This window comes from Tenrec ecaudatus, chromosome 2 (assembly GCF_050624435.1).
Source record: "Tenrec ecaudatus isolate mTenEca1 chromosome 2, mTenEca1.hap1, whole genome shotgun sequence".
In the NCBI taxonomy this organism is placed as follows: Eukaryota; Metazoa; Chordata; class Mammalia; order Afrosoricida; family Tenrecidae; genus Tenrec; species Tenrec ecaudatus.
The window spans coordinates 303,685,364-303,713,359 of NC_134531.1; the positions used below are offsets into that span (position 1 = coordinate 303,685,364).

The 27,996-nt window shown below is 40.4% G+C and overlaps 1 protein-coding gene across 1 annotated transcript; it reads right to left on the minus strand.

Annotated features, from left to right (window-relative positions):
• Window positions 1-218: 218 nt before the first annotated feature.
• On the minus strand, window positions 219-26,608 carry LNP1 (leukemia NUP98 fusion partner 1). Its single transcript, XM_075543477.1, has 3 exons — window positions 26,337-26,608; window positions 9,695-9,925; window positions 219-726 (listed from the first exon to the last, which is right to left on the minus strand). Exons 1-3 carry the CDS (start codon window positions 26,490-26,492, stop codon window positions 508-510), a joined length of 606 nt encoding a protein of 201 aa, XP_075399592.1. The 5' UTR covers window positions 26,493-26,608; the 3' UTR covers window positions 219-507.
• Window positions 26,609-27,996: the final 1,388 nt, after the last annotated feature.

A 27,996-nucleotide genomic window follows, 5' to 3' on the forward strand; every position in this document is an offset into this window, starting at 1 on the left:
TACAAAGCTTGGCATGTTAATGGCCAGGCCACCCTAAATGCCAGCAATTATGTACACTTAACATAATTATTTCTAATAAGGAAGTAAACTTAGAATCATACCCATAGTTTTTATTTGAGACTATTTGCTAAACTGATGTGGAAGAGGGTTGGTAAAAATGAGGGTTGATGACTCAGTCTTTACATATTTTTCAAGAATTGTTTCATTTTATTCTTTGATTCACCTTATTCCCACAAACGAGCAACAAAGCAGTTGATACTCTTGACTAAGAAATCCAAGAAGCATTTGGAGTATGATGTAAATCATCTTGAGCAGTGATGGTACCGACCATCCACTTCTGTCAGTCAGCATCTCTAAACACCCTTGTACAGCTGCCACTCCCTAGCTCCCAGCCTTCTGTGCTGAGGCTCAAAAAACAAGGTTGCACATGTAGTTGTGAAGTACACACAAAACGGTATTCAGGACCCTTTTCCACTAGGGGGGCCAGGTGTGCTTCTCCGTGTTCCACTAGGGGGCAGGTGTGCTTCTCCGTGTTCCACCAATGGAGCAGGTGTGCTTCTCCGTGTTCCACCAGGGGGCAGGTGTGCTCCGTGTTCCACTAGGGGCCAAGTGTGCTTCTCTGTGTTCCTCCTTCCCAAACTTTCTCCTTCCCTCAACTCTCTTACAGGCTCTCATCTCCATCCTCAATCGCTCTCGTTCATCTCGCTCCTTTTTGCTCTCAGGTCCCTAAAAGAGAAGGGTCAGAAAAAGGTAGTGCAGAAGTAACTTCAAGGATAAGAATCAGCATGAATCCACTTCCCCCAAATGTGGGGATTCCTCCAGTGCCCGCGTTCCCCATCTCATTAACTTCTGATACCAGCTGTTTCAACCTCACTGTTCTTTCTCTGCCCCTAATCACCCAACGCTAGGGCAGATCCCACAAGTTAAAAGTCCAGCATTCTTCAGACCACCAAGTATGTAGGCAGACACTGGCCATACGTCTGGAATCCTCATGATAACCTCGCTTTCATCTGTTGACTTGTCCTTCTGCTTTGAGTGAGATAACTCACCAGAGTGACTACAGACCCATGGACAGTACTCTAGTCATGCTTACCATTATAGATTTATGCTAGCAGAAGGACACAATTGAGGGTCATTATAAGAAAGAGACACACAGGCATGATCTAGAAACATGAAACTTCCATGCCCCCAAAGAATATGCTGTCCTCTCAGATACATGGCTGTCTTGTTTTACCAACCAGGAAACTCTCTGAGCCTTGATTCTGGATTTTTATTGGCCAGTCCTGTATAATCATGTGTCCTGGGGCTAGTTGATATCACCTCCAAAGGAGTCTTCTCTAGTCTGGCGCTTGCACCTACTTGCTAGTACAAATTTTAGGGTATGACTCACAAGTCTCAGACCAAGGCAGAAAGAACCAAGGACAAAGACCACCTTATTTTGAGTAAAACTAAATTATTCACCCTCATAGGCAGAAATGCACTGGCAGCTGACAAAGCTCTACAAATTTTCTAATGACCAGGCATGAAGAAAGCCTGAACGTTTGGCAGTCTCCCATGTCTAAGTTTCTGCTAATATATTAGCATCAAATCTGAGGGTGTTCCTAAAGGTTTTAGTCAAAAAGAAAAAGAATGGGGTGTTTGCACATCGGGAGATAGTCTGCCTGAGGAAACTCGCTGATGAATGTTATTTCACAGCATTATAACATGAAGAGTTTCCTGGTGCTATTTAAGAAAAAAGCAAGCGAGTGAGATCACATGTGGAGTTATTGTAACCTCCCCGAGCCCATTGCCTTAATTTGCATTAATATAGGGTGTGCATTAATTTTTAATATAGTGACTGAAGCTTTAAAATACCATGATGTGGGTCAGGCACACCTTAGTCCTCAAGGTAACAATGTTGCTTTTCAACACTTTAAAGATTTTTTTTCAATTTTTTTAACCTTTTATTAGGGGCTCATACAACTCTTATCACAATCCATACACATACATACATCAATTGTATAAAGCACATCTGTACATTCTTTGCCCTAATCATTTTCTTTTTTATTTTTACTTTTTTTACATTTTATTAGGGGCTCCTACAACTCTTATCACAATCCATACATATACATACAGCAATTCACTTTAAAGATTTTTTTGTGCAGCAGATTTATCCAGTGCAACATGTCATTGGATCTCTTGATGCTTCTGTTTCCCTGAATTTTAATTGTGAATCCAAACAAAACAATATCTTTGACAACTTCAATCTTTTCTCTATTTATCACAATGTTACCTACTGGTCTTGAGAGGATTTGGGTCTTCTTCCCACTGAGTTCTAATCCATGCTAAAGATTGCAATCCTTGATCTTCATCAGCAATTGCTTCAAATCCTTCTCACTTTCAGTAAGCAAAGTTGTGTCATCTATAGACACAAGGTTGTTATTAAACCTTCTTCTAATCTTTATGCCACATTCTTCTTCATATAATCCAGTTGCTCTGGTGATTTGCTTAGTACGCAAATTGGAAAAATATGATGTGAGGATACAACCCTAATGCACACCTTTCTTCATTGTAAACCATGCAGTATTTCCTTGTCCTGTTTGCACAACTGCCTCTTGGTCCATGTTCAGGTTCCTCACAAGCACAATAAAATGCCTGGGAATCCCATTCTCCTCAAGATTAGCCATATTCTTTTATGATCCACACAGTCGAATGCCTTGGCATAGCCAATAAGACACAAGTAAACATCTTTCCAGTGTTCTCTGCTTTCAGCCAAGGTCCAGCAATAAGATGCCTTGTTCCAGGTCCTCTTCTGAATCTGGCATGAACCTCTGGCAGCTTCCTGTCAATGGACTGCTGCAATCATTGTTGGATAATCTTCAGCAAAATTTTACTTCCTATGATATTAATGATATTATTCTATAATTTTAGCATTATGGGAACCTTTCTTTATAATGGGTACAAATATGGTCTTCCAGTTGGTCAAGTAGCTAACTATCTTCCAAATTTATTGGCATAGATGAACAAGTATTTTCATGCTACACCAATTTGCTGAAACATTTTATTTGGGATTCCATCAATTCCTGGAGGCTTGTTTTTAGCTAATGCCTTTAATGCAGCTTGGATTCTTTCTTCACTGTTATTAGTTCTTGATCAAATGCTACCTCTTGAAATGGATGAATGACATCTAGTTCTTTTTGGTGCCGTGACTGTATTCCTCATATCACCTTTCATGCTTCCTCCATAGTTCAATATTTTGCCCATAGAATCTTTCAATACTGGAATCTTTCAACATTAGACTTCATTTTTTTTCTTTAGTTATTTCACTTTAAGCTATCAACATACTAAGATAGTATGTTCTTTCTTTTTGGGTTACTAATTCTAAGTCTTATCACATTTCATTATAAAACTTCTTTCTTTCTTTTTTTTAATCATTTTATTAGGGGCTCATACAACTCTTATTACAATCCATACATACATCAATTGTGTAAAGCACATTTGTATATTCATTGCCCTCATCATTCTCAAAACATTTGCTCTCCACCTAAGCCCCTGGCATCAGCTCCTAATTTTGCCCTCCCTCCCTGTTTCCCCCTCCCTCATGAACCCTAGTTAATTTATAAATTATTATTTTGTGATATCTTGACCTGTCCAACATCTCCCTTCAACCACTTTTCTGTTGTCCATCCCCCAAGGAGGAGGTTATATGTAGATCCTTGTCATCAGTTTCTCCTTTCTTCCCCCTCCCCATTCCCTCCTCCCTCCCAGTATCACCACTCCCACCACAGGTCCAGAGGAGTTCATCTGTCCTAGATTCCCTGTTTCCAGTTCCTACCTGCACCACTGTGCATTCTCCGGTCTAACCAGATTTGTAAGGTAGAATTGGGATCAGGATAGTAGGGGAGGAGGAAGCATTTAAGAACTAAAAGAAAGTTGTATGTTTCATCCTTGCTACATCACACCCTGACTGGCTGGTCTCCTCCCCGAGACCCTGATGTAAGGGGATGTCCAGTGGCCTACAAATGGGCTTTGGATCTCCACTCTGCACTCCCCCTATCATTCACTACGATAAGATTTTTTTGTTCTGATGATAATTGATACCTGATCCCTTCAACACCTCGTGATTGCACAGGCTGATATGCTTCTTCTATGTGGGCTTTGTTGCTTCTGAGCTAGATGGCTGCTTGTCTACCACTTCATAATTTCTTCTAGTTGCCTTAGCTACTTTATAATTAACAGCTGTGGGGGAAGCCTGCCCCCCCCCAACTAATCATGGGTTTGATAGGCGCAATTTTATGGTTAAGATATATAAAGATTATAGTAAAGTCATAGAGAAATGGAAGAGATGGGAAAGAGAGAGTAAAATAAAGAAGTCAGATACATTTCATGGTAGCATGCTCACTTGGTGGTCCACGTGAGGATGTGGAAGGTGGGAATTGCCAGAGCGAGCAAGAGAGATTTATTACTAACCAAGGTTTATGCATCTTTTGGGGGTGTGCAAGCCCCCTGATTACAGGTGAAGGCATACGTCACAAGAAGGGGTTGTACAACAGCATAAGCATGACAGGAGGGGGAGTAGCTAGGGGTATACACGCTATAGGAAGAGGAGGTACACATGTGACAAGAAGGGCGGACCCTAGACTCAATATGGCAACACCTAACCTTGGTCATCCTTGAGTAGGCTTGACCTCCCTGGGCTCTCCTTCAGGGAAACAGTCTACTAATATCCTTATCAGAAGGGAGTGGACCCTACTTAAGGGTGGTACAGACTATATACTCTAATTGCTCTATATGGCTGATAACCCTTAGGGAGAATAACCTCTGACCTACTTTGTTGACCTCCAAGTGTATAGGCATTTGCCAAGTTTAGCAAGCAGCTAGATTTGGCATATATTTGGCAGAGACAACTTGGAGAAATCTTTGTTTCCCACAAACAGCAAGTTTCAGAGTCTCTTCTGACATCCATGAATATCTTTTTTTCTTTCCTGTCTTTTTAATGATCTTTTGCATTCTTCATGGATAATGTGCTGATGTCATCCCACAGTTCATCTGATTTTATCATTAGGTTCAATGCATCAAATCTTGAAATGATGATCTTGATCTTGAAATTCAGATGGTATAAGCTCAAGGTCATATTTTAGCTCACCTGGACTTGTTTTCATTTTCTTCAGCTTTAACCTGAACTTATAGAGCAGCATTTGACAGTCTGCTCCACAATTGGCCCCTGGCCTCATTTTAGCGGCTGACATTGAGCTTCTGTGTACTCTTTTCCCTCAGATACAGTCCATTTGATATATACACATTGCAGCTATAGAAATCCATGTGCAGGGTCACCTTCTGTGTTGTTAGAAAAAAAGTATTCATGATGAAGAAGTCATTTGTCTTGCCAAATTCGATTGATTTCCAAAGTGATTTCTGGCTTTGTTTCTATCACCAAGGCCATGTTTTCCAACTACTGTTCCTTCCTCTTTGTTTACAACTTTTGCATTCCAGTTACTGATAATTAGCAATTCATCTTGATTATATAGTTGATCAGTTTCAGACTGAAGACAGCAGTAAGATTCTTTAATTTCTTTATCATTAGCTTTAGAGGTTGTGCATACATTTGAATAACAGTTGTATTGACTGGATATCCTTGTATGTGAATAGGTTTTATCCTATCGCAGGCAACATTGTACTTCAAGATAGATCTTGAAATGTTCTTTTTTATGATTAATGCAATGTCATTTCCTGCACAGTAACTTGTGTGGTACCAGCCTCCACAATCGAATGGGTCCAAGGGGCAGTTGCGTAATTGAGGGGTAAAATTAAAGAGACATCAGACAAGATAAGGCATGAGGATGCTCACCTCCAGGATGGCCATGATCTCAGCAGCCAGATCTACAGAGTGAACATATTTTTAACTAAGGCTTACATACACTCGGGGGGCATACAAGCCCCCCTAATTACAGGTAACCACATGCATAACAGGAAGGGATTTTACAATAGGCATACATGCAACAAGAGGGAGATGAAGTAGGGGTATACATGCAATAAGAAGGGGAGGTAGGGGCATACATGTGACAAGATGGGTGGACCCTAGAGTCAATATGGCAACCTAACCTTGGTCCTCCCAGAGTTATCTTGACCTTAGTCTTTGGGCTCACCTTCAGGAGAACAATCCATTATTAGAAGGGAGAGGGCCCTACATAGGGTGGGACAGACTTGCTTGCTCCAGATGGCTGATAACTCTCAGGGAGATAACCTCTAAACAGTTGACCTCCAAGTGTATAGTCAATGACCATGTGTTAACAAGCAGCACCTTAAGTTTGGCAATATATTATTGGGCACAACCTAGGAAATAACTTTTCAGTGTCCCACAGTAAGTCATGGGATGTTCTGATTCAAAGTGGCCAATGGCTAGGATATGCATTCCAATTCATTTTGACAACTTCTACTTTCCCTACATTCATACTTCCTACACCCCAACTCCCAATTAATAATAGATGTTTGCAGTTATTTATTTTTGTTGTGTTATGCACCATCAGCAAATGAAGATCCTGAAGGCTTTCCTCCCCAAAGCTTTAATCTATTCGTGTCATTATGAGTGGCTCTACACTGAGAAGGCAGCTTGCCCTCAGTCGTAGTTTGAGCGCCTTCTGACCCTATTCTGGCTCATATTCTGGCCCTCTCACTCATAATATTTTGCTGATACTTATAAGTTTTTCAGTATCTGACAATGTTCTGCTGTTATTGATAAGTTTGCACTAGGTAATTCCTCCAACGTGTACAACCTATTCTTTCTTCATAATCTAGTCTTAGTCTAGAAGATCTGCTGAAACCTGTTCACTTTGGGTGACCCTGCTGGTGTCTGGAACACCAGTGACATCGCTTCCAGCATCACAGCAATGCACAAGCACCCAGAGTGTGACAAATTGCCAGACAAATGGTGGTATATGCCTCTACTGTACTTGAAATATTTATATTTATTGTGTATGACTATTCTAAAGGGTAAAAGTAAATACATTACCTGTGTATGTGTGCTGCAGTTGGCTATCCCATTGAAAACTAGGAAATAACTAATCAATTTATGGTTAAGAGCCCTGACAGTATAGCTTTTATCCATTGGGCTGCTAATCTCAAGTCAGCAGCTCAAAGTCACCAGTCACCTCTGCCAGAAAACAAGACCTATTCCTGTAAGGAGGTAGAGTCTCACAAACTCCCTGGGATGGTCTGGCTCTGTCCTACAGGGTTATGATGAGTCAGAATTGACTCTAGGGCAGTGAGCTTGGGTTGGGGTTGATATATAGTTAGGAGTTCTGGGGACATCATAGTTATGTGTTGGGCTGCAAAGTTCAAGGTCAGCAGTTTAAAACCACGAGCTGTGGCTTTTTACTCCCATAAAGAGTTAGTTTTGGAAACCCACAGGAGCAGTTCTTCCCTGTCCTATAGGGTCATTATAAGTAGGCATTGACTCAAAGCTAATTGAATAATGGCCTTAGGTTAGAATATAGTATATAGGTTTAAAGCCTGTTGAAGACTTTTCAATTATTTTTTAAGGTTATGCAACTATTTCTTGTAAACAGAACTGAGTAATCAAGTGTAACCAACCAAAAATAACCATTAAGTACTGGAAATATTTCTCAATATTTTTGTTATTAGCAATTTTGAATTAAATAAAAATAAAGAATAAAGCATTAAATGAGAAAGAGAAAATATAGCGATGATTATGTCCAATATGCCTTTCCCTGTGTTAAGAATAGAATAGTTAAGAAATGATCGTAAATAAAGATCTGAGATACATTTTTCTTATCTCACTATCTATTGGCAAAAGATAGAAATTATAAAGATACACCAACTGAGCTTTTAAATATAAAAATGAAAGAATGTAATGTTTGTCATGACCAAATCACTAAAGCAGTCTGACTTTTAAATGTTAAGATGTAAAATCTAAATCTACTTATTAATATGCATTGGATCCTCAATCATATATTTAATTGTTATTAGCTTTTAAAAAGTGGTTCAATTATTAAATATGAAAAATATTCTGCATTTTAATTTAAACAAGTTTTATAAGCTCTTTGAAAATGATTTAAAATATTACTTAAGTTACTTATTTATCATATAATATGCTCTTTTAAAACTAATTTCATAAATTTCTTGATATTATATATAAACTGTTAAAGATTTTTCTTAGGTCAAAAAAAGTTGAATATGCAGTCTTAAGTTTTCTTTACACTTGGAAATTACTAGGACAAGTATATTTTGTTTGATGGATAATGTGACGAATATCTGTTTAGATAAACAAGCTATTTGATAGTTACATACCTATAGGACTTATCAAGTGACTTTCAAATAAGGAACTTATCATGATTATAAATTATTTATCAAAAGTTTTAAGCAGTCACAGAATCAATAATAAATGTATTTAGGACCCTACCTTGTCCCAAATATAAGGACACCTGGTTTCACTTCTGGGTAAGCCTTGAGCTGCTCACCTCAAGGACAGCAGTTAGAACCCGCTGTGCAGAGGGAGCCATCTTCTTCTGTGACGCCCTGAGCAGCAGGTAGTTCTACTCTGTCCTTTGGGGTTACGAGGAGCTGGAACCAACTCAACTGCAGTGGGGTTTGTTTGTTTGTTTGTTTGTTTGTTTGTTTGTTTTCCAAATAAGGAGCTGAATGGCACCGCTGAGTTAAATGTTGAATGTGAGATACTAAATGTTAAAGGTATGACATCAGTGGTTCAAACATGCCAGCTATTTCATAAAAGAAAGATGAGGCTTCTGTAGACATTTACAGTTTCAGAAACCCTAAGAAAAACAGTTGTACTCTGTCTTATAGGGTCAACATTGGAATCGAATGGATGGCAGTGGGTTTGGTGGGGTTGGTTTTGTATCAAAATAGATTTAAGTCTCCTAGATTAATTAACAATTCAACATGTCAGTTTTAAAACAGTAATTTTTCCACTTCTGTTTAAATCCTTTCATTTGTCATTTGAATCACAAAGATTCGATTAAGGGCCATTAAAAAAACTGATATTCTGAAACAAAGTCAATGAAGACAGAAAAACTTCTGAAGAATGTACAAATGTGTTTCACACTTGATGTATATAGGGATTGTGATAAGAGTTGCATAAAATGATTTTTTTAAGCGAGAAAACAAACTTAATATCTAATTTCTTATTTTATGAGTTAGGTATGTTATTGGTGGAGTTTCGATTCTTCCTCCCTTTTCATGCCTATCTCACCTTCCATCTTCCCTTGGACTTCCAGGAAGTCACTGTGAATAGCTGGACCACTCCTATTCCTGAATACGCATTGCATTACAGCACTGTCAGTAGGCTTTTTGAAAGTCCAGGGAGATAAGCACAACCATAAACTGTTTGTTACTAGATTCAATATCAAAGGAGCGGAGCAGCAGGAGCATTTTGTCCTCTTCAAATTGCTGAATCATCAAAAATGAGTGAGACCCAAGTTTTCATAGGAAGAGTGAAGAGAGCAGGTTTAGAGCTCTAGCCCCTCAGTAACCATATCATTGCTGCCCAAACCCTCCAGAACGTCCTCCTACACCAGATGTATTCACTAAACTGAACATCACTTCTCAAAGATTTTATCACCAAGAAGTGGTAAATGAGAAAAAATGTAGATGTACTCTCCTTAACCTTAGACATCATGAACCCCTTGAGTTCCCTTTTCTAAAATGGTTTCAATGCTTAATAATCAATCCTATTACATACCAAAGAGACAGCACGTTTGGTTCTGAAGCACAATTGCTGCTCAAAGGACTCTGAACATCCCTGACTCATTGAATGAGTTCTTCCTTTTGCTCCCAGTGGCTCCTTGAATGATCCATCTCCTGAGCATTTCCGGTAATTCTTCATGTGGATCTGGCACCGGAATTCCTGGCTCTCGTGAGAATGCCTTCTAGGAATGTGGTCAGGGGGTGTCATTTGAGGTCGTTCAGGAAACTGATAATAAAGAATGAAAATTGTTACAATATAAAGAGACTGCACAGTATGAACATAGAAACAGAATGCCATTACTCTACAATAAACTAGTCTATTTTTCCTACATTGTAAATGTGTGTTTTGATATACTTTATCCAGCTTTTCATACATTAGCAAAAACTAATCAATGCTGGATCTCTTAGAGGTCAGAAGCTTATCATTTCCATGTATAATTAAAGGCTAATTTCATCAACTTGCAATGTTTATCAGAACCACTTATTACCTTTAAATTTTAACTTGCTAGGCATGAAAATTTTATAAATAAAGTGATTACATATGGTACACTCATAATTTGAATACCATACAATTTAATGATAACTAAACCAATAATACATTGAATTAAAAGTTTATCTTCTTAATTAAGACCTTTCTCCTACAGTGAAGTAGTAAAACACGTAGCAGAATAAACTTAATATGTGTTATTCTATCACCATGGCGATAATATGAAGCTTTCCAAGTTGATTTTTTTTTTTCACAAGAGAAAAGCTTGTAGTTAGTTCAGGGATCATTTGCTGGCCCTTAGGAGCGTTTTCCAGTCCAGTCTGTTGGGGCACCACGCCCTGGCCCCAAAGTCCACTTTCAGCATTCCCTGGGGACCCTGCCACTCCATTCCCTTGCTGTTTCGCTGCACTCCCCCAGTGATTTGCCTCGGTGTAGTGGGATCAGGTCAGGTGCAATTCCCACACTGTGTCTCCGGTGCTGTCCCCTGTATCGCCCTTAGTCACTGATTGGCATCATTTCTCATAGTGGGGCCAGCCATGTTGTTCTCTCTGTGGACTGGCTGCTCTACTCAGGAATATCATCATCACGGCCTGGTGGGCCAGGCTGTGCTCCACTCTCTCCTCCTGCCCCTTCATCTTCTCCCGTGTGCTCTGATCAGATATGTTCATCTCCCGGAGCTGCAGAGTCAATGTCGTCCTTTGGAACAAATTCTTTTCGGGGGAGGGGCAGGAATCCACTTAACCAAGTTGATATTTAAGAATTCCAAAATAACTAAAATTTTAATAAGAAGTAAATTGTAAATATTTTCAAAACAATATAAGATGAATATTTACATGATTCCTGTATAGAGAAAAATTCCAAGCAATAAAAAAAGCCATATGGAAAAAAATCAATTTGACTGCAAAAAAATAAAGCTGTTTGTACCAAAAACAACAAAAATAAAATAAAATGGTAGACCCAAAAAACTAAAAGTAGATATTATGAATATCTAATAGAGATCCTGAAATAACTGTGTCCACATATGAAGACATAGAGATGCATCATCCTGTAACATCAATTCTAAATCCCAGTTGGGAAATTGTCAAAGGGACAGTGCCAGGACCAAACTTCTTCACATTTATCATCGTGTCCCCTATTCCCAATTCCTTTCCTACACCCACAACTACTTTTGATTGGAATGCTCACTCCTGTCCACCTTATCAAATTCCGCAGATACTTTTCCAGTTTTATCTTCATTACTCAGTAGTCGTGTAGATTGAATTATATCTCTCAAAAAAGGCCTTCAGTGAAATGAACCAAAATGTGTATGAATTGTTAAATGTAAGACTGATCTACTCTGTAATATAATCTTCACCGAATTTTACATTCCAAAATTAAAGGTATGTGGAAGTCCCAGCCCTAGTACCTATGAAAGGGACTTGTTTTGGAAACAAAGTCTTTGAAGGTGTTATCAGTAGGTTAACATGAGGCCATCCTGAAGTAGAGTGGGTCCTAATCTAATATGCATGGTATCTTTTATTAAAAGGAGGAGACACAGACAAACAGGAAAGATGGTCATGTGAAAACAGGCAGAAATTAAAGTGATGCATCTACAAGGAAAGGGGTTTCTAGGAGCCACCAGAAGCTAAAGAAAGGAACAGATCTTCCTCTAGAGCAGAGCTTCTCAACCTGAGTCACGACACTTTGTGAAGTCAAAGGACCCTTTCCCAGGGGTCGCCTAAGACCACGGTCTCCAGGCAGGTCCACCCACCAGCAGATACACCACATACAAGTATCCAGCATGAAGACTGTTACCCATGCTACACTATGCTTCAAGACAAAATTCACTTATTTGTAATTAGACATATAATTACATATTGTTTTTTTGTGATGAATCACTATGAATTGTGTTCAGTTTGTAAGGAAGAAAATACATGCTGCATATCAGATACTTACATTGTGATTCATAACAGTAGCAAAATTATAGTTATGAAGAAGCAACAAAAATAATTTTATGGTTGGGGGTCACCACACCACGAGGAACTGTATTAAAAAGTCGCAGCATTAGCAGGGTTGAGAACCACTGCTCTAGAGTCTTCAGAGAGCACATGACGTTGCGGACACTTCCATTTCAGAATTCTTGCTTCCAGAACAATGAATCTGAGTTAGTTTCAACCACCTACTCTATGGCACTTTGCTATGGCTGCCCTAGAAAGCGAATATGTCACTATGGTCTCAATTCCCTTAAGTCCCTTCTGGAAACACTCCTTTCCCTCTACCTCTATACCATTACACCCTCCTGGTTTCCCTTTGATATTTCTACGATATTTGTTCAACCCTTTGGGTCACTTCTCCTTCCTACCTGTCAAAATTTGTGGGAGTTACCCCGGGTTCTAATTAGGCTTCCTTTTCTTCCTATGCTGCCTCTGTATATACCTTGGATAGGTAAGCTATGTTGTCCATTTGACTGCGCCAGGATTCTCAGTAGTTTCCGTTAAACTCAGCGGTGATGAGGCCTCCTTCCTCCTACCTCCTTCCCCCATCCTCACAATTGCTGTGATGTTTGCGCCCATTGTTGCAGTCATTATATCGACCCACCTCCAGAGGTTCTTCCACTTTTTTGCTGACCCTCTACTTTATCACACCAAATGATGTCCTTTTCCAAGGATTGCTCTCCTGATAGCATATCCAAGGTACTACATTAAGTCTAAGTCTCACTACATTCAACTCTAAGAAGTACTCTAGAGGTACTTTTTCTAAGACAGTATTGTTACTGTTCTTTTGACAATCCATAGACTTTCAATATTCTCAAACACCATAATTCAAATATAGTAATTCTTCAGTCATTCTTATTTGTGGTACAAATTTCACATACATCTGAGGTCATTTGAGAGCCCTGGTGACATAGAGGTTGTGCATTGGGCTGTGATCCTCAAGGTTATCAGTTCAAAACCACCAGTTGCTCTTTAAGAGAAAGACGGGGTTTCCTTGTTCTACCCTATCCTATATGATGGCTATGAGTCGGCATTGACGTGATGGCAGCAAGGTTTTTTTTTTTTTTGCTTGTTTGTTTTTAATGAGATCACTGAAATTGCAACAGCTTGGTTCAGGCATAACCTTAATTAAATCCTTGACAATGCCATCTTTGTCTCTGTTTATTATGATGTCCATTGATCCAGTTGTGAGAATTTTTGTTCTGATTTTCTTTTTTTTTTAAACAATTTATTAGGGGCTGTTCTGATTTTCATCTGCCAATCCTCCTTCTTTTGAGTAAGCTGAGTTGTGTCATCTGCATATCGCAGATTGTAAATAAGCACCCAATTTTGTTGCCGCATTCTTTATATAGTCTAGTTTCTCAAAGTACCCTGATGTATACCTTTCCTAATTTTAACCCATACTATGGCTTATTTCCAGTCTGCAACAGGATCATATTTATCCCCCTCCAAGGAAATCCAATCAATGTAACCATTATTCAAATGTATGCACCACCTGTGAAAGCTAGCGATGAAGAAGTTGAAGAATTCTAACGGTGTCTTCAGTCTGAAATTGATCATGCATGTAATCAAGATGAATTGATAAATATTGGCAATTGGAATGCAAAAATTAGAAATAATAGACTCTGGAGCCAGAGTGTGGCACCCCATCAGGCGTGACTGGAGGACACACCTAGAGGTCAAAAATCAAACCTTGATCTATTTACAGGTTTTTCTTTCTTTTTAAAATTTTTTTCTTGGAGTGGTGGGTGGGGGTGAGTAAAGAGCAAAAAAAAAATTTCTTTTTTTAGTTAATTTATCCTTTTATGGGTCATTGGTTTTCTTTTGTGATGTCATCATTGTGTTCTCTTTTGTCGCTTTGTCTTGCTATGCCTTGTTTTTTTGGTGCATATTATTATTTCTGCAATTTTATCTGGATAAGATAGGCTAGATGAACAGTCTGGAGGAGAAAACAACAGGACCGATGGTTCTGGGGAACATGGGAGAGGGAAAGCCAGGGGTAAGGAGGTGGTGTTGACCAACCCAGGGACAAGGGAGAAACAAGTGATCCAAACTTAATGGCAAAGAGGGTGTGAGAGGCCTGGTAGGGATTCAGCATGGGTAATGTAACTGAGAGAAATTATTGAAACCCAAATGAAGGCTGAGCTTTATAGTGGGACAAGAGAAAAGTAAAAGGAAATAGAGGAAAGAACTAGGAGACAAAGGGTATTTATAGAGGTCTGAATATAGGCATGTACATATGTAAATATATTTATATAGGATGGTGGGGAAATAGATCTACATGTATATATTTAAAGGTTTAGTATTAAGGCAGCAGATGGACAATGGATCTCCACTCAAGTACTTACTCAATGCAAAAACTCTATGTTCTATTAAATTGGAATTCCATGATGCACATCTTGCCGACACGATTGCTGAAGACAAATGTGTGCATAAGCAAATGTGGTGAAGAAAGCTGATGGTGCCCAGCTATCAAAATATATACTGTGTGGGGTCTTAAAGGCTTGAAGATAAATAAGTGGCCATCTAGCTCAGAAGCAACAAAGCCCACATGGAGGAAGCACACCAGCCTGTGCAACCACGAGGTGTCAGAGGGATCAGGTATCAGGCATCAAAGAACAAAAAAATCATATCATTGTAAATGAGGGTGAGTGCAGAGTGGAGACCCAAAGCCCATCTGTAGGCAACTGGACACCCCCTTACTGCAGGGTCTCAGGGAGAAGATGAGCCACTCAGGGTGCAAGGTGGCAACGATGAAACATACAACTTTCCTCTAGCTTCTTCCCCCTACTATCATGATCCCAATTCTATCTTACATATCTGGCTAGGGCAGAGGATGTAAATTGGTACAGATAGCAACTGGAAACACAGGGAATCCAGGACAGATGACCCCTTCAGGACCAGTGGTAAGAGTGGTGATACCTGGAGGGTAGAGGGAAGGTGGGGTAAAAAAGAGGAACCGATTACAAGGATCTACATATAACCTCCTACCTGGAGGATGGACAACAGAAAAGTGGGTGAAGGGAGACGTTGGACAGTGTAAGGTATAACAAAATAATAATAATTTATAAATTATCAAGGTTTCGTGAGGGAAGGGGAAGTGGGGAGGGTGGGGGGAAAATGAGGAGCTGGTATTAAGGGCTCAAGTAGAAAGCAAATGTGAGAATGATGATGGCAACAAATGTACAAATGTCCTTGACACAATGGATGGATGGATGGATTGTGATAAAAATTGTATGAGCAACAAAAATATAAAGGATTGTATGAGCCCCCAATAAAATGATTTTAAATAAATAAATGTTTAAAAGTTGGAAATAAACAGGAAGAAGCAATAGTTGGAAAATACGGTCTTGGAAATAGAATATTGCATAACAGAATTTTGCAAGACCAATGATTTGTTCATAGCCAATAGTTTTTTCAGCAACACAAACAGATACTATGCACATTGGCTTCTCCAAATGGAATATACATAAATCAAATTGACTACATCTGTGGGAAGAGATGTAGAAGCTCGATGGCAGCAGCTAAAACCAGGCCAGGGGCCGACCGTGGAACAGACCATCAATTGTTCACCTGCAAGGTCAGGGTGAAGCTGAAGAAAGTCAAAACAAGTCCATGAGAGCCAAAATACAACCTTGAGTCTATCCCACGGGAATTTTGAGAACATCTTAAGAACAGATTTGATACATTGAATGCTAATGACAGAGGACCTGATGATGTATACAATGTCATTCATGAAGAAAGGAAGAATGTCATTCATGAAGGAAGGAAGGGGTCATTAAAAAGACAGGCAAGAAAAAGAAGATCTGCATGGAGGTCAGAAGAAACTCTGAAAGCTGGCCTTCAATGTAGAGTAGCTAAAAGCAAATAGAAGAAATGATGAATAATAAGAGAGGAATAGAAAATGTCAGTGGGCAGCTCAAGAGGGCAAACTCTATCATTAGTTTTATTCATTTAGATTAAGGCATTGTCTGCTTACTTAAATACAGATGTACTCTGAAACACAAGAAGCTACTGTCAATCAGAAAATGTTAAGCCAATGGGTAGCAAGGCAAATGCATAATGCTCCCTCTCTCCAGGTTTGTCAAAATTCTCTCCAAGGGGTTCATCTGGAAGTAAGGACCGGAGTGATGCGTGTGCAGTCAGACTCAGCTCAATCAAGGATAAGAATTTTAAAATAAAAATACAAAAAAAAAAGATACGAATTTTAAAAACCTAAAACAAAATTTTTTTAAAGAATTTTAAAAAACTTAATACCTTCCACTGCTTTAAATTGAGAATATGGAGAGAGAATCTCAAGAAAAAATGGTGGTAGTTTTTGGCTTATTTTCTTAAATACCCTTGCATGTAAAGGCTGACTTTCTACCCCTCCTCAACAATGTAAGCTAGGTCAGGCTGCAGAAGAAGGCGGTGGTCTCCACAGGAGTTAAAGTTCATTATCATTTTAGCTTGTTGGAAGAAATTGGAGAAGGACAAAAATGAGTTAAGCAAAGCTAGGACCCAAGTATCCAGAAGCACCTCCATGAGTTAGATTTGTAACAAACATTAATATGAGTGGATTAAATAATTCCAGTGGGATGATTCACCTGTTATGGACATTGCCTGTACATGAAATCATATCGTGTGTGTTCTTTTGAGACTGTCATCTTTCACTTACCAATGTTTGCAAGGCTTATCCATGCTGAAGTGGCTGTACACAGTATACCTGTATTAGCAAAATGGCAAAATTCCTATAGCTTTAAAGTTGTATTCCAAGAACTAAGATGACTGATGACGTCTGTGTTAGTCTGGGTACTTTAGAAAAACAAATCCACAGAAACTCATGTATGAGAGAGAGTTTTATATTAAGGTTAAGTGCACATCAAGAAAACATCCAAACCCAGTGTTGCCCAAGCCCACAAGTCCAACATTAACGCATGTCTGACACCAATCCACAAAGTTCTCCTCCATATCACAAAACATGCAGAATGATGCCAACTGCAGGAGGAAAGCTGAATCAATGAAGGTATAAGCATCTCAGCACTGGCAGTGGTCTCCACATGGCTGCTCCAGCACCCAAAGCTTGGGTCAGGTGCATTTTAGTCCACAAGGGAAGTGAGCTTTGCCAGCTGAAGCAGGGAACTGGCTAAGGCAGCTTCACCCTGGTCTGACCATCACAAAACAAGAGACCCGAGAACTACTGTAGAAATGCAAGGTTCACTGAGCCATTTATCCCTCCGCCCTTCAATTCACCCCACATGTGTTGTTCAGCCAGGTTGGCACAATAAGCTAACTACCTCAATGTCCAAAGAAAATCTGAAACTTTCACAGCAACCAGAAGGACAAACACACAATTACTTTTAGTGGATCTCAAATGTGTCTTAAATCAGGAAATTTCTACTCATGTTAATGCCTTAAGAATCACAATGCCCATGAATGTGCAAATGTGCTTGGCACAATGGATGTGGGTATGGATTGTGATAAGAGTTGTATGAGCCCCCAATAGAATGATTTAAAAAAGAAGAATCACAATGCCCACACAGTACATCAAGGTGAACCAGCTGGTACGCATGACTGGACATTTGTAAGAATGCACACCCAGTATGTTTGAAGCCAGAGCAGGAAAAGTGCAGCACCTCTCCTATGCTCTTACTGAAGCATAAACCTTCAGAATGGAAAATAGCTCAGGAGCATGAGGGAATGCCAGAGAATGTTGGGTTGCTGTGGAAGGATGAGCGTTTCTGAAAACCAGTCTCCGGGAGGAAAGCATCAAGGGCATGCTGTGTGCGTCTTGCGTACTGAAAGAGCTTCAGTTAAAATTGTTCAAAGTAGCTGGCACAATGAATAGCATTGCCAATGGTATTATATGTCGATGTTGTGTGGGTGCTGACTACCATTATTTTCAAAACTATGTGCAAGATGGATTATATATTTTTAAAATTATTTTATTGGGGGCTCATACAATTCTTATCCCAATCTATACCTACATCCATTGTGTCAAGCCCATTTGTACATTTGTTGCCATCATCATTCTCAAAACATTTGTTTTCTATTTAAGCCCTTGGTATCAGCTCCTCATTTCCCCCCTCCCTCTCCACTCCCCCCTCCTTCATGAACCCTTGATAATTTATAAATTACCATTATTTTGTCGTCTTACACTTTCCAATGTCTCCCTTCATCCACTTTTCTGTTATTCATCCCCCAGGGAGGAGATTATATGCAGATCCTTGTAATCAGTTCCCCCTTACTACCTGACCTTCCCTGAACCCTCCCGGTATCGCCACTCTCACCACTGGTTATGAAGGGATCATCTGTCCTGGATTCCCTGTATTTCCAGTTCCTACATATACCAGTGTACATCTTCTGGTCTAGCCGGATTTGTAAAGTAGAACTGGGATCATGACAGTGGGGCGGGGGGTTGAGGATGGGGAGAAGCATTTAAGAACTAGCAGAAAGTTGTATGTTTCTCCCTAATAAAATGTAAAAAAAAAGAGAGAGAAAAAAATGATTAGGGCAAAGACTGTACAGATGTGCTTTATACAATTGATGTATGTGTATGTATGAACTGTGATAAGAATTGTATGAGCCCCAATAAATTGTTTTAAAAAAGTTGTATGTTTCACAGGATGGATTTTTTTTTTTAGTATTCATCATGAAGATTTATTTATAAGACAAAATCCAAGGAGAAAAATTGCTTAAAATTTAGATACATTATACTATTGACCACTAAAGGGATTCTACCAGTAGTTCTGAGACTCTGTGAATTGCTTCATGAGTTTTTCTTTAGGTTTTAAACTGAGACAGCAGAGATCTGGGCACTCGCTGAAGCAAAATCCCTCAGAAAGCATCCTTTTGTGCTAAGGAAGAAATCTCACTGAACAGCAAAAAGCTTCAATACGTTTAAGAAATGTGAAAGCTCAGATCCTTTACATCAATTCAGGCTTTAAATTGCATGGACATACAAATCATGAGACAAAGTAGGGCTAGGGACTGGTCAAATTTAACGTTTCTCTCAGAAACATAACACTGCTGCACTGGACTCCCCACTTGGAAGTATGCTGACAGAGAAATTTAGGAGCCTTCAGATGCAGCGATCATCTGAATACTGACCAGATGTGTGAGCCATGAGTGGCCTACTAGCTCAGTTTCAGAAAAATGTAATCAATAGGGAACACCCAAAAAGCAAAATGGCTATTCGGAGGGGTACTCAAATGTCTTTGATCATAACCACCAGCCTTTGAGAATTCCCCAGGCCCATGTATGTGCCGCCACTGCTCTCTACTAGTTCAAGTTCCTGATGTGTGCGGAAGATGGCCCAGAGCAAGCTCTGCGCCCTGGTCCTCAGAGCAGCTAGCAGCACTGATGGAGACTGACTGATGGCAAGGGGTGTGCCAGGAAGTCATGCTTATCCTAAGCACCCACCTGAGAGCAGCCAGACCTGCCAGCACTCACACACTGCACTGGATCCTGAGCTCTTTCAGATCATAATTCAAAGGGATTTTCTTCACATGTAACTTCACACATAGAGTACCCCGTCCCTCCATTACTGTTCCTGGTCGACCACAGGATGGATTATGTTGATACCAATATTTATGAATAAAAAGGTGGGAAAGTTGATGAAATTCTGTTAAAACAAACAAACTGTAGGCAGGACCTGTGTGCTACCAAGGAACCCAGAAAGAGACGGTTAGAGCTAACAAAGTTCCGATCTGGGAGCTCAACTTCATCCTCCAAGAGCACTTTCTCTTGGCTTACTCCACCATTCTACTCAAAACTCACTGCCCCCAAAATAAATTTAAAAAAAACAAACTCACTGCCATAGAGTCAATTCCAACTCAAAATCACCCTATAGGACAGAGTAGAACTTCTGAGAGTTTCCGAAACAGTAACTATTTTATGGGAGTAGAAAGCCTTATCAGTCTCCCAAAGAGTGGCCGGTAGTTTCAAACTGCCGACCTTGTGGTTAGCAGCCCAACAAAGAACCACTAGGCCACTGAAGCTCCTGCCCCTTCTGCTAAGTCAACTCTGTACAGAACGATAATAAGAGAACCTCATTAAAGTGAAGGAGACTGACCAGAAAGTTGAACAGTGTGAGCTGCCAATGAGCAGAATGAATAAATGACATAGGAACTGTTTTACATCCGTTTCGGACCTTTCTATTTACCCATGGTGTGTTGGCAGAAAGAGACACAGATCAGCTAGATAATGAGAGACTTCACGTTACTCAACTATTTTTTAATCAAAAGCATCAGCATAGTAAAGTCAAATTTCTTTATACACTTAAAATTATCCCCCTTGGTTGACAAGGAGCCTGGCAAAAAAAGGAATATTCACTTTGAAAGAAAAAGCTATGCCCCTGTTGTGAGGGTTCTCTAGAGAGACAAGACCAGATTGCTAATAATTAGATAGATAGATAACACAAGAATTAAACAGTTAAATTATATACAGATAGATACATAATACAAGAAATGAACAGTTAAATTATAAAGTAGTACAAATGGCTCAGTGCAGCTCACTCCCGTGAGAGAGTTGTGAGACAGTGGCAGTCCTTCAAGTCTTCAGGGCCGCCAGGTAGTCCTCTGTAGAGAAGATTCAGGCTATCTCGGTGCAGGCAGCAAACAGCAAGGCAGGTCCCCAACAGTCAGTCCCCAGCTCAAGAGATATAAATTCCAACTGTGTGGCAAAGCAGGTCTTGAAGGAACCTCAAATTACAGCGACACAGTCCACAGGTTAGGTGTCCCACAGGTAGTGTAGCTTGCAAATTGAGGCACAGAACAAGCAGGCAAAGAGTGAGAGACAAGAAAGGCGATGCTCGCCGAGCCATTTATCTCTGGGTCCTTCAATTAATCCCACGTGTGTTTATCGGCCAGACTGTCCCAATAAACTCACTATCTCACTTGTCATAACTTGTGCTTTCCCAACAAATGTATAGGTTCCACTATTTTGAATGTTCCATATGGGGGGGGAGGGCATAGACTGTAGGGATGACCCTATAACACTAGTACCATCAATAGCTGCTGGCACATCATAGGTATCCAACCAATATGTTAAATGAGCGAGTGCTCCCTTACTCTGGTTTCACATGAATCATGAGATTGATAAAAAGCCATATTAGAATGCCAATGGAAGCCCAGGATACATTTGTGAGATCTACACAGGAAATAACTCTCTAGGGATTTCCCTCTATCTGTAACAGAGGGATGGGAGGAGAATTGTTACCAAACAGAGCGCATGGGAGAGATGACTATAGGAAATAAAAATGATAAACCTGACTTGGTTAAAACTTTGTCAGTTCACACTCACACACACACACACACACTCTCTCACATCCATGCATGTAGGGCCTTATCTGCGTTTCAACATTTTCTCTGTGTGGCTTTTTTTTAAATATTGAGGTTTATCTCAGATGTATTTTGTCCTTGAGAGCAACCCTCTAGAGATTGAGTTGTTGTTTTCTGTATATGAAACCCAGGATTGACGAGCCTACAGAAGCAAGTCAAATAAGGGATCCTGGGGAGCACAGTGGGGCGAGGCGGGTAAAGGGGCACTGATTTCAAGGGGTTCAAGAAGGAAGAGAATGTACAATACTGCTTGATGTGAGTGAACTATGGAATGGTATGATGTCTGGTTTAGCTCCCAATAAAATGGTTTTGAGGGGGGAAAGCATAGTAGAAACTGCACTCAAAATAGGCAGGAAAGAGGAATCCTTCTCTCCTTATGCATGTAATATTGATGATGTACATTATTAACAGCGGAGAAGAAAGAGCCTTAAACTAGAGCGGGAGAAAGAAAAGAAAAAAAGTATTCTATTTTTTAAAGTTCTTTTCATTGAACTCAAAACAAAAGACATTTTTAAAACGTGAAACCTAAATGATCCTGTATATCAAAAGTAAGAATAGTTTGTAGCAACTTTAGAGAAAGAAAAAGTAAGTGTCCTCATACAAATTATGACGTCCTGGGAGAGAGATGGGGCTTTCTACCCCCGTAAAGATTTATAGTCTAAATGGTTGCCCTGGGTGAAGGAGGAAGAGTTGTTGCTTAAGCAACACCCTAAGAAACAACTCGGAGTACATTGAGTCTATGTGTTGTTGTTGTTATTTTGTTTTCAATAAATCATTTTATTGGGGGCTCTTACAGCACTTATAACCATCCATACATCAATTGTATTAAGCACATTTGTACTTAAGTTGCCATCATCATTTCCAAAACACTATCAGCTCCTCTTTTATCCCCTCCAACGTTACCCACCATTCCATCCTCGTGAACTCTTAATCATTTATAATTTATTGTTTTCCAACCTTACACTGCCCACTCTCTCCCTTCACCCACATTTCTGGGGCAGGGGAGGGGGTTTGCACATTGAACATTGCAATCAGTCCCCCCTTTCTCCTCCATCTCTCTCCATCTTCCCTTTACCCTCATGGTATTAATACTCTCATTATTGGTCCTGAGATGTTTATTTGTCCAAGATTCTGTGTGTTGAGAGCTTTTATCTGTACTAGTATACATGCTATGGTCTAGCCAGATTTGTAAACGAGAATTGCGGTCATAAAAATTTTTTTAAATAAAAACAAAACAAACTGGGGTCACGATAGTGGCGGAGGTGGTGGTAGTGGTGGTTTGTTTTGGGTCTTCTGATGCCTGATGCCTGATCCTGTGGACACCACGTGATCACATGTGTTGGTGTGCTTCTTCCATGAGGGCTTTGTGGCTTCCCTGCTGGCTGTGGAATAATTGGGGAAAGGGATATCGATCGTGGTTGTACAACATGAAGAATATAATCAATGGACCCGATTACAAGGATCTACATGTGACCTCCTTCCCGGGGCATGGACAACAGAAAAGTGGGTGAAGGGAGATGTCAGACAGGGCAAAATATGACAAAATAATTTATAAATTATCAAGGGTTCATGAGGGAGGGAGGGGAAAAATGAGGAGCTGATGCAAAGGGCTTAGGTGGAGAGCAAATGTTTTGAGAATGATGAGGGCAATGAATGTACAAATGTACTTTACACAATTGATGTATGTATGGATCGTGATAAGCATTGTATGAACCCCTAATATAATGATTATAAAATTTTAAAAAATATATAATCAATGGCACTGACTTATACATATAGAAGTTGTTCAATTGAAAAATGTGCTGTGTATGCTTTTGCCACAATTAAAAAGAGAGTAATTACATGAATAACAATGAGTACACAGAAGAAATGTTCTAAATTGATTGTAAAACTTTTCTTGACATGTGGATTACTGAATTGTATGACATGTGGATGAAGGGCCAGCAAAACTGTTTTTAAAATTTTATAGTCTTGGAAATTCACAGGGGCAATTCTGCTCTGTCCTATAGCTTAGCTATGAGTCAGCTTTGACTTGATAGCAAAGAATTTGAGTTTGCTTGTTTGTTTGTTGTTTATGGCACTGTGGTTAAGGAATTCAGCTGCTATCTGATAGGTCATCAGCCACTCCTCCAGAGAAAGATGCTGCAGTCTTCTCTGTAGAGATTTACAGCCTTAGAAACCCTATGGGGCAATTCTACTCTGTCCTGTGGGGCTTCTAGGAGTCATAATTGACTGGATAGCAATGGATCTGGCTTGGGTTTAAGATCTATTTTAGTATTCAACAGCATTATGAAAACAGAGAATGAAGAATCAACTCCCTAACTACCTGCAAAAACTCTGTTTACTATCCTCTAGGTCCCCTGATCCGAGTTCTTCCTGGGCTTGTTCTTTTTCTACTGGATTCAGTCAGGTCATCATTTTAAGTCCATGTTTTACCTCCCTAAATAAGCACATGCTTTCTGCATACAAGTCTGATAATTATACAACTCAGTGTTGACTCGGAGAATCTAAACAGGTTAATTCCGGCCACTGCCTGCAGCAAGGATAAGCAGAAAAGATGCCGGATGGGCAGCATTGAGGAATGTTAGCCATAGTGCATTCTGCTATTTCTCAATCACTGAAGAAGAAAACTGCAACCTAAAACTGATTGTCTCTAAATCAGGTGGATTATCTCAGTTTCCAAAGTCTGGTAGATGCTAACATTTATGCAAGAAACTGTATTTTATAAATGACGTTTCTTACTTTGTTTTCATAGGGCTGTTATGATAGTTTTTCTTTGATTCTCACAGTCTGAAAACTGAAGTTGATGATGAGAAAGACTTCATTTTATTCTGTTGTTATGTGGTTCACACTCCATGAATACCTCACTCAGTGAAACTCAGGCGGTCAGATAGATAATCTGCTCTGTATTGTCTACGGATTAAAAAATAACATCCTATTGCCATTGAATCGATTCTAACTCATGGCGACCACAAGCTTTACAGAGAACTAGTCTACTTTATTCCAGAATCATTGAAAGTCAGAGTTGGAAACGTCCTCTGATCAATATCCAGATGAACCCCTTTATGTTTCAGCTGAAGCTCAAAAAGATGCTTAAACGTATGCCTGACTATGCATTTGATAAGAGGAGCTCTGTGTTCAAATATCTGTGTCTCAGGGAGGTCTCATTACTCCAACTCACTGGTCTGGGGAGCAGGTGACATTGCTTGCATATTTCAATGTATCTCACAAGCACTATGCATGATGGGACCCGGAGCTAAATGGAAAAGGAAATTAACATTGCCCTAAAAAGTACTTGTGAAGTAGCTCGCTCCTTGGCATATGTGGGTTCCAATTCCTAGTAATCCCATTGGACAGGTAGGATCCTGGTTTCCAGGAACAGGCAGCCTCATCTTTCTCCCATGGCGATTCCTACGCGTGGGATGGAGCTACTGCCCATGCCCTCAGCAGCTCAACGCATAGCCCACTTTGCCAACAGGTATCCTTATACAGCAGAGGGTCTAGAAAAATAAGGGAATTCCTCAATGAACTGAATCGACACTACTGCTGCCACAATGGACGCAAACAAAGCAACGGTGGAGAGCTTGCCCAAGACCATCTGCGTTCTGTGCTGCCACACTTCAGGTCTCAGGAATCAGAACGGACTCTAGGGCCCCTAACAGCAATCACAGAGCCTGCTTAGAGGTGGGAAGGCTGGCAGAAGCGGTGTGTGGCATTCTACGTAGCGCCTGGGGAAAAGAAAAGCTGTCTTACACGGTGTAAGGACGCAGCAGAGGACATGAGCATGTGCCGTGGAGCCTTCAACAGCCGTAGCGGAGCAGAGAGAATTGCTGCTGTACCTGCTGCTGCAGCCACTGTCGTTCCCCTCACGGGAGCTTTTCTGCCAGCACTTGCTCCCCAGGCACACGGTTCTCTGCCTAGCCTCGAGAAAAATCATGCTGAAGGCGCAGCAATTTTGTACTCGCTCTCCCATCAAAAAGAGCCCTGGTGGCATTGTGGGTTCCACGTCGCACTGCTAACTGCAAGGTCAGCAGTTTGAACCCACCAGCATCTCTGATGATGAAATATGGAGCTTTCTACTCCTGTAGAGTTCCAGGCTTACAAACTCACAAGGGCCCATCCTACCCTGTCCAATAGGGCCGCTACGAGTTGACATCGACTCTATGGCAGTGAGTTTTCACCCCTCAGGAAACCAAACAACAACCGAGAAGAAAAAGTACATTAAATTTACCAAAGGGAGTAAGTGATTTTTTTGGTATTAGAAGTCCCAGTTCCCTGGTGGCCCACCAAATAGTTTATTTCAGTAGTTCAAAAACTCTAATGGAAATCACACATCTATTCACAGCAATGCTGCACAAACCAACAATGACATCAAATTTCTGTCATTCGGCTTGCATTATATCACTCAGGTGATGCAAGCTGTTTGCCATTGGCTACTAACCCAAAGGTTGACAGTTCAAACCCACCCAGAGGTTCTACAGAAGAAAGGTCTGACAAACTGCTTCCATAAAGATTACACCCAGAATAACCCAACACATGAGGTTGCCCTACATCGGTTGACTCAACTGCAATGAATAACAGCATGTCGCTCAGTAAATGTATCTCAGGCGCTCCGCATGGCAGTTAAACTTTAGGTTCCTGGAAATGGGGAAACCTTTACCTATTAGATGAAAATCAGGCCCCTGTGAAGATGAAATTGGTGATACATTACAAAAGAGGGGTTCAGAAGTACTGATTCCAAACAAAAGAAAACTTCATGCCCAAGGTCCAAAATGTACCTCAGAGAATCTGCTCCCCTCTCCTCCATTCCCCTTCTCCCTCTCTCCCCCTCTCCTTGGCCTTGTCAGAGTAACTCACTGGGCAGGGCAGGGAGGTTTTCCTGTAACTGGCAGCTTGTGATCGGTGGCGTTGCCTGGGTCTTCTTTCCTCCTCCTCTGTCCAGCTGTGACCCCAGAAGCTGCTCATCCATTTGGCAAAAGACACATCATCATCATCATCATCCTTGTGCGCCATGCAAAGGTGAATCCAGGTGCTGAAGGCCTGCCTCTAAACCTGGCAGCCAGAAATGTCACCCAACGGGGCTGCCTTAATGAATCCCCGGAGCTCTCCCAAAAGACAAAAGTCACATGGTTTTCCTAGAGGAAAAAAAAATATTAAACCATCATTTGGCCATCAGGCTGCCTTGGGCAATGTCTATTTATAAATGGTGCCACCCACATACCCCTCCCCCTTGTCTCTTTAAATTGAGAGGCTTTGTAATCTTTCCATAGCTGGGGCTTATGCCTTGCAGCCTGCGGGTGGGAAGCACAATCCACTGCCTGCTTTGCTCTGTGCTTGGCTGCAGAGGCATCTCTAGTTGTCATTGTCGGGGTGATAGAGATGACCTTCACAACATGCCTGGCAGCCTGTGGCCGACGCTGAAACGGGGTTAGAGGAACCGAAGCCTGTAAGGGGCTTGCTGTTGGCAGGTCCTAAACATGGGGAGGGATGTCCAGGATTAGAAAGCTTCTTACCCGGGAAGTGGCATTGTTTGTTGTTGCTAATGTGCTCGCTCTCTAGCTGATTCTGACACACGGACCGGTGGGGATGAGTAGCGCTGCCTTCAGTGGAATTCCCACATCTCTCTCCTGCACAAAGGGTGGAGGGTTAGAACCACTGGCCCTGCAGTTAGCAGCTGGGTCAGCTAGAATCGCAAAAATATCTATGGGGATATAAAGCTCAGTGCCTAGGACAAAGGAAGAAGAGTTTCTTATTTGTCAGTTACATAAAGCAAAATATAAAAACAGTAAGTGTACACCTTGATGGACTTTTAGATATGTATATTCTACATTATCAGCACCCAGGTGCAGATCGAGAATGTGTCAGCACCCCCCCCCCCCCAGGAGATTCCCCATACCCCTTTCTTCTCCATTTCAGTCCTCCTTCCCTCTTGCAGCCTACACCCCCTCCGAGAGGTAACCACTTCAGACTTCTAGCTTGTTCTGAAACTCCCTATCTATGGCACTATATGACACCTATATGTTTTGTTTTGTTTTGTGTTGTTCGATGGCAGGGAGACTTATTCTTGAATCTACAGCTGGAGTCGTTCATGCTGTATCTAATTGTATTGTATGACCACACCACGAATTCTTGTTCTGTTTTTAAAATATGTATGAATGTGCTGGACACAATTGATGTATGTATGGATTATGATAAGAGTTATATGAGGCCCTAATTAAAAAAAAGAAATTTCTCAATAGTATAAACAAACAAACAAAAATTTAAATGTGGCCACACTTACCTTATCTTTGCACGTTTGTGCTTTGGCCTATCCCAAGGCATCAAAATAGTCTCTTGCATTTTTTTCTAAAGTTAAAACTTTAGTTTTTAATATTTAGCTTTACAACAAATTAGTTATTTTTGTATGTGAAATGAGATAGGACTGTCTTTTAAATTTTTTATTCTTTTATTTGTTTTTTTCTTTCTTGTCCTTTAATTTTTGTTATTTAGATAATTAGCTTCCAAAATCACAAAAGTT

What these genes read in the sequence shown, in the direction of transcription:
- LNP1 (XM_075543477.1), bottom strand. Translation starts at nt 26,492, where the DNA reads ATGGCGCACAAGGATGATGATGATGATGATGTGTCTTTTGCCAAATGG. An exon ending in AAACCTCCCTGCCCTGCCCA is followed by an intron (nt 9,926 to 26,336) that starts GTGAGTTACTCT and finishes CTTTATTATCAG; the next exon opens with TTTCCTGAACGACCTCAAAT. An exon ending in CCAAACGTGCTGTCTCTTTG is followed by an intron (nt 727 to 9,694) that starts GTATGTAATAGG and finishes CTTCTCTTTTAG; the next exon opens with GGACCTGAGAGCAAAAAGGA.